At 39.9% G+C, this 7,743-nt stretch overlaps 1 protein-coding gene across 1 annotated transcript; it reads left to right on the forward strand.

Moving 5' to 3' along the window:
- The first annotated feature begins 167 nt into the window (after positions 1 to 167).
- Positions 168 to 6,731, forward strand: garem (GRB2 associated, regulator of MAPK1). Its single transcript, XM_028432441.1, has 6 exons — positions 168 to 530; positions 1,377 to 1,517; positions 1,629 to 1,759; positions 1,847 to 3,052; positions 3,398 to 3,552; positions 3,662 to 6,731. Exons 1-6 carry the CDS (start codon positions 410 to 412, stop codon positions 4,512 to 4,514), a joined length of 2,607 nt encoding a protein of 868 aa, XP_028288242.1. The 5' UTR covers positions 168 to 409; the 3' UTR covers positions 4,515 to 6,731.
- Positions 6,732 to 7,743: the final 1,012 nt, after the last annotated feature.

A 7,743-nucleotide genomic window follows, 5' to 3' on the forward strand; every position in this document is an offset into this window, starting at 1 on the left:
AGAAGAAAATACACTTTCACATAAAATCTATTTCTCTACATAATATGTATAGAAAAGCATATTTTGTGTGTGTCGTTCACCGAAATAATTGTACTTGATTTTATTGTAAATAATACTTTTATTTTATAAAGAAAAATACGGACTTCCGCCAGCTAAGTTGACTTGACGCAGCCGTCGCTAGCTAAACAAACATGGCTCTGCTGCTACATTATCAGACAACAAACCTTTACGATACGTAGGCAAATGAAAAGGGAAATGTGCGACGATTAACAACTAATACACAATGTGTGTAATATGACGCTTTAGATGGACAGTTGCGGTATAGTTTAGCTGGTTAGCTTAGTGTACGTTTATGCGACCGTGTTTACACATAGCTAGCTCTACAGTTGGCTAATGCAAGCTAGCAAAAATGGACCTTGGAACAATGTTATACAACAATTTAAAAGATGTTACATGGAGTACGACGTCCTTACCATTAGATCAACTTGTCAGTACCTACAAGTTGCCTCAAATTGTCAAACTGGATAACGGTTTGTAACTTTTAGACTATACTAAGTTTTAGTATAGCTATTTGCCTGGCGCTTGCTAGCAGCTACTTAGCAGCAAACATAAAACAATCTGATTAGAAGACAATTTTGTGACTGGTTTGTTAATGTCTCTGTCATGAACACTTTATATGACAAAGTTGGCATTTTCAAAGGATGAAAATTAAGGATTGTATCTGTATTAAGAATCCCATTTGTGCAATTGTAGTAAAGTAATGCTAAGTTGACTATTTTCTCTATTATAGAATTGTTGTATATAGTCTCTTTATATCCATTTATTCTATAAAGAACATCATTACGTTTAGGTTTTGAGTAATTATTGTTGTAAAGTACGTTATATTGTGCAACCTAGGGATTTACTATTTGAATATGTGTGTATCTCACTGTAAAGGCATATGATTTGTTTAAAATAACTTAAATATGGAAGAGCTGCAAGTGACAAAGTTTTGTCCCAGCATGCTTACAGACATTGTCATTGTAATATCAGCAGTCATTGTTTTTGTTCTCTCTCTGTTCCCATCTTCAGTTGCCTATTTTCAGTGAGGCTTTTTAGAGAGGTATGGATTAGGGCATCATTTTTCCCTCTTTACAGGATAGTGCCTGGAGGGGACTCAGTAATCCAATACCTTTGCTTAAGTGGAGTGTGCTGTAATGCTCACAAGTGGTTTAAAAATGGAAACCATCACAATGGCATTCTCCATGTATTATATTGGATTGTTAGCCCAAGACAATCCAAGTATAATACCTTTTGTCATGGGATGTTTTATCTGTGACTGAACAGTTTAACAAAGGCATCCTTACCTAAAGATGTTGTTGTTTTCATTTCTTCAGGCCAGTTAGTTGAAGGGCTCAGAGACAATGACTACCTCTTGATTCATTCCTGCCGTCAGTGGACGACCATTACTGCGCACAGTCTGGAAGAGGGACATTATGTCATTGGGCCCAAAATAGAGATCCCAGTTCACTATGAAGGTGAGATACATCCACATAGGTGCTTCAGTTTGAATATTTAAAAAATGTAGAATCATTTCTAAATGTTTGAATGGCAATGTTGTTGCGTTGGTGTTTCATTTCCTGGGTTAGGTCAGTTTAAGCTGTTGGAGCAGGACAGAGATGTCAAGGAGCCTGTGCAGTACTTTAACAGTGTGGAGGAGGTAGCCAAAGCATTCCCCGAGAGGGTATACGTCATGGAAGACATCACTTTCAATGTTAAGGTACATTTGTTGAATAGATCTGTTTAGTAAATGATATTTACGGGGCACTTGTGCCTTCATTTATCCTTTTCTGTTATCTTTTCATAGATGGCTTCTGGGGAATGCAATGAGGACACAGAAGTTTACAACATTACACTGAGCACTGGTGATGAACTGACGTTAATGGGCCAGGCAGAGATTCTCTATGCTAAGAGCTTCAAAGAAAAATCCAGATTCAACACTATTTTTAAGAAGATTGGGAAGCTGAACTCCATCAGTAAGATCGGTCGAGGCAAGATGCCGTGTTTGATTTGCATGAACCATCGCACTAATGAGAGCATCAGCCTGCCTTTCCAGTGCAAAGGGAGGTTCAGCACCTGTAGTCCGCTGGAGCTTCAGATGCAGGATGGTGAGCACACTATCAGGAACATCGTGGAGAAAACCCGCCTCCCTGTCAATGTCACAGTACCCAGCAGTCCACCGCGCAACCAGCATGACCTCCACCTCATCCGCGAGGGGCACCGGTACAAACTTGTCAACATTCAGACAAAAACGGTGGTCGTGTGCTGCATTCTGCGAAGCAACAAAATTATCCCTACTCATTTTCCCTTTCATGTTGCGATGCCGAGATTTATCGTTCCAGAAGAGCTGCTGCAAGGAGAGTTGTGGCTTGACACTATGGTACATCGCTGGTTCTCCTTCTGTCAGGAGCAATTTGACATAGATGACTATTCCCGTGCGGTCAGAGATGTGAGGACAGACTGGAGTGACGATGGGAAAAGTCCAAAGAAAAGCAGTGGGAATAATGGCAGCTGCAGTGGAAGCAGTGGAGGCAGCAGCACCTCCAATGGATGTTCCAACCACATGCACATTCCCAGCTCTTTAACGTATGCTCGAGAAGAACTCACTCAGTCCTTCCACCGACTTTCTGTGTGCGTGTATGGCAGCAACCTGCATGGTAACAGTGAGGTCAACTTGCAGGGCTGCATGACTTTATGTGGAGATTGGGCACTTATGCCTTCAGACAGCAATCCTTCAGATTCTGGAGAAAGTGAACAGTTTTTCCCTGAACTGTTTGAGAGCCCAAACCAACAATCTGCTGTCACCAAGCTGGATGTTCCCTATGAGGAGCTGTGGTTGGATCACTTAAGAGCTCAGATCCAAAAACCCTCCTCGAGTGAAGGAATCCGAGGCATCAACAATGGCTGTACAACAACAGCTGCCATGTCATACCCAGTTACATGCCCTCTGGGTGCCATAACCGGTTCAGATGTGCCTCTTACTCCACCACCTGTTCCACCGAAGTCGGAAGCTGTGAGTATAATGTTTAAGCAGTAATTCTTTAGATTTCAGCTCAGGTTGATTTAGTAACTTCCATGGTAGCTGTGGTAACAGGAAGTATGTTTTAATGCTACACAGCAAACACAGCTTCTTTGCCTGAAACACGACAGGGACAACAAGCAACTAAACAAAGTCACTCACTCACTCAAATACAGCATTTATAATTGCAATAATTATCAAATTTCACACTGAGCTGAAGAATTTCTCCACACAGCAGTCATCTGCTTCTCTTGTTCCAGTCCTGCAAAAAAAGACGGTAAACATATCTCTGAATCCTTCATGCTTAACTCTACATTATAACAACAACCTTTATTTTAGGTGAAGGAAGAATGTCGTCTTTTGAACGCCCCACCCATCCCTCCACGGAGTCTGAAACAGATGCCAGCGGTGCCCATCCTGTCTAAGCCACGGCAACAAGACACTCGGTCTCCAAGTCCAACCCTCTCCTATTATTCTTCTGGTCTCCATAACATGTAAGAACCGGATTCTATATCGCCTCCTTTACCCACATTTGTTTACTTTTTCTCCATAACAACAGCTATGTGGTATAGTTCTTACACCGTATATATTTTTCTCTATCAGTAGTGGGGTGTCCGAACAAGAAGGGGCTGACCCTCAAGAACAAAGCCACATGTGCTACCCGTGTAACTGGGGTAAATCCAACAGCACCGAACCGAAGGCTACTTCACCCACCAGCAGCCTGCTATCAGAGGGGGTGTCCTCGCGCTTGTCCTGGCCAAATAATTTCAGCGGAGGAGAGTCGTGTTCCATGGAGGAGTTTCTGCCATCTGGCTGTCGGAGTTACTACAGTTACCCCAGAAAGCGATCCCCAAGCACCCCAAAAACGTGTACATCCAGCCTCGTGGACTTTGACAGCAGAGAGCACGCGCACAGCAGTAAGGACTTCAGCTTGCAGAAAGCTTCCCTGAATCAGTTCTGCACCAAATCTTCAAGTTACAATTCAGAAATGTACAGAGACAAGCCGATAGAAGAATCCAACACTAAGCAGAGCCTCTCCTGCCCCATCTTACCACCCAGAACACCCAAACCACAGGTAGTCAAGAAGTGCACAGAGTCAGCATGTGACACTAAGCCGGAAACAGCGGCGGAGGCTTCACTTACTCAACATGAGCCCGGCACACAGGTGATATATTCTATCTCCAACTCATTACCCCTCAACTGTCCAAACTTTTCTTCGACTACACAGTGGCAGCCCCCGTCCAGCTTAGCTGGCCTTTCTATTGAAGAGGTGTCCAAATCTTTAAAGTTTATCGGCCTTCCTGATGACATTGTTTCTCTATTTGTGTCTGAGAAGATCGATGGGAATCTGTTACTGCAGCTCACCGAGGAGATTCTGTCGGAGGATTTTAAGCTGAGCAAGCTGCAGGTGAAGAAACTTGTGCAGTTCATAAATGGGTGGAGACCCAAGATATAACGATATATGACACTAAACCCTGTTATATAGCAGAGAGGGTCATGCATTCAGTAAATAATGCTATGCACATGAAGCCACAAAGAGTTTTTGAACTTGTTACTACAGTGTAGGGAACAGTAGTTGGGTAATACCCAGTCCTCTTAAAGTCTGTGACTATTTGATAACTGAATAGAACCATTGGCACTTTTGTGAACTACTTAGTACTTGTGATCCACAGCCTCGTGCTGTTCATGTCATTACACAAATCTGAATTTAAGCCAAAAAAATGTAAAAGAAGTCATGTTTAATGTTAAAAATTTGACAGGAGAACATTGCTCTTAAAGAGAAATCTTAAAATTCTGTTCTTCAGATAAGATAGAATGGCTCTAACATATACAGTATGTTGCTTATTTTACACGTAAAAATGTGTTTACATTGGCTGGATTTTCATAAGATAAAAGGGTAATTTAATTGGATTAAAATCTAAAGTATGCAGTCAATGAAGTCCTATGACCGATTCAGTATTTGTTCAGTTTAAATATGGTTGATTCTTGCATTTACTCTTTTCTTGAGTATGGGGATGCAACAGGAAATTCTACTGCACAAATTACAACAGGGTAATTCTGGGTAATAACTGTTGAATGAAGCCTAAAATATACTTATACATGTGTTCTTCTAAAAATCAACCCCTCTGAGCTTCTCTTCAGGTGTTAGCTGCTGCATCGCTCGACAGTTTTTGTGATGTAAATGGAAACAAAACTAGGAAGGAAGTGATGAGCATCATACTGTTCATACAATTTCTTACAGAAATGATTGAAAAACAAAACAAAAAATGTGAAAATACATCAGTCTGATATCAAATCAAAGACTCTCTAGCTTTAAAATATTCATTGTTGCATCCATTTAGAGTTGTGGTTTTACTGGCCATTAAAAATGACATTTGCAAACTTGGCATTATATTCTGCTTAAAAAGGAACTATGCTAATAATAACTGTGAGCCAAATCAGTTGTCATGGTCTATCATGTGCTATCAAGATTTGACAAAAACACTTTTTATGCAAGTTCGCCTGTCAATTTGATGCCTTTTCAATCTGAAGTGGGATTTTACTTTAACCCTTTCTGCCTGAGTTAAATATTACAGGAGGTTAAAAGTGCAGCTGATAATGAATGAACTAAAAAAAAAACATAAAATACAAAATATGCATCATGCACTTTGGTAGATTTCAGTGAATATAATTGCAGTTAAGGTCATTAAACATAAGTCTATGTGTAGAAGAGTGAATGCACTACATGTGGTCTGTATGATCGCGATGGTACTTCTTTCTCATTGTATGTAATGTAAGTGTCCTCTAATGCAAGAAACACTAGTTTTTCTTTGCCTTAACCCAGAGACCTTAAAATATTTAATATTTCTCGTCGTGAGAATATATATATATATATAACTCAACATGAACGGAGGGAAAGACGTTGGGTTTCCCCACACCCTCAGAGGCATGGAAGCTAAAACTGCGATTATGAGATATTTGTTTGTATTGGTAACAAACATTTTTTTTCTACATCCTCAAATTAAATTTATTTATGCAGTTCTAATGCAGAAATATGCAGAAGAGTTCATCTCAGTCACGGCTGATATATGAAGGTGCCTCAGCAGCTACACCCTTTCTACAAACCGGGTCTGGTCTGTTGGCCAGCAGCTGTTGATATTGTGTGTGTGTGTGGTCCACCCCCCTCAAACCCGCTCCCCCTCCCCTTCTGATACTTTTTGGGGTGTTACATATTTTACTTGATGTTTTTATTTTCTATGTAAGTGCAAATTTTTTATGTAATTTTTTTTAAAAGATTACTAATGTTGAGATTATTTTTATGAGAAAAAAAAGCTTATGTTCAAATTTCTGTTTTATACTCTGTAAAATAGGGTTATATGTGGGTTTATATATTTCCATGAATAATAACACTTGGTCACAGGGGAAAAAAAACCTGCAAGCCTCAGTCACACTACACAAACAGTGACCAAAATAATGATGTTAATAAGCCATGTGTCTTGGTCATTTTCCAGATTTCTTTGTATTCTTGTAGTCACGGCATCCACATTCGTATTAGAAATGGCCTGTGTCTATTGAAGCTGTTATTCTATGGCGGCTGATGTCTTATGCAATAGCCACGGGGATCCAAAGAGACCATGGAAAGGAACAACTACACACAACACATTAAAGGCAATGGAGTATTATGTGTGTTAAATTGCCACAGTGTTCATTTCTGAAAATTGTGCATGCCAAAGGAATGTTTTTTCCCCAAGTCCATAATTGTACTTGAATAATTCTGATGTAGGAACTGTGAACACACTACAGCAATGAGTCCAGTCCCACTAAACACTACAGAGTACTCTGTGCTGAGAATCTGTCAGCATTTATGTGCAAAAACAAAAAGGTAAATGACAGTGACACCAGGTTTGGCAGCATTACTGAAATCTTGAGTTATAAACATCTTTCAGTTTAACTCTTGTTTCTCTATTTTTTGATTGTATAATCTATTAAAATGGATTAACTGGTGTTGGTAGTTTTTCTTCAAGTACTGTTCACACAAGATGTCACAAAACTAGGAGCGGAAACCCCATTATGGAGAAACCTGTCTTACTTAAAGTCCTTAAAGGTCTAGCATCTTGGTATAAAGTGTGTAATCATTATCATCATGTCACAGTCTAGTGTTGTTTTCCGACTGATAATTAATCAAGAACTGACTCCAAGAACCACTAAAATGTCATTACAGGATCTGCAGGTAGTTCTTGCATGTGTTGTGGATAAGAGACTGCACCAGTTCGACCTTCACAGTTGTGTCAGGAAAGGATCTTATTGTGTGAATGTTACGAAAGTTGCTTCACTACCTCAGAGACTGGCAGCTTGCATTAATTTATACAAAAACAAAACACCCATAAACAGACCAGAACAAGTCATTTCGAAGCAAACGTGTGCTTGCATCTATTGATGCTGTTGAATAATTTACTGTTATTACTTATTACTATAAGTGTTGCCTGGTACAATGTAGTCTCAAAATTGAATTATTGAATTATCGGACTTATAATACCAGATGTTGCACATTTCTTCAGCAGAACACTGTCTGGTTTCAGTCGTGAAGCAGATCAGAAACCACTCAAAGCTTCAACAGTTCTGCTTTTGTTGCTTCCTGCAGGTTGGCATCACAGGTCAAAAGTTCAAAACTTCTACTTTTCTGTGGATTACACTGGCAGACTGTC

Source organism: Parambassis ranga, chromosome 20 (genome assembly GCF_900634625.1).
Source record: "Parambassis ranga chromosome 20, fParRan2.1, whole genome shotgun sequence".
NCBI classification, from domain to species: domain Eukaryota; kingdom Metazoa; phylum Chordata; class Actinopteri; family Ambassidae; genus Parambassis; species Parambassis ranga.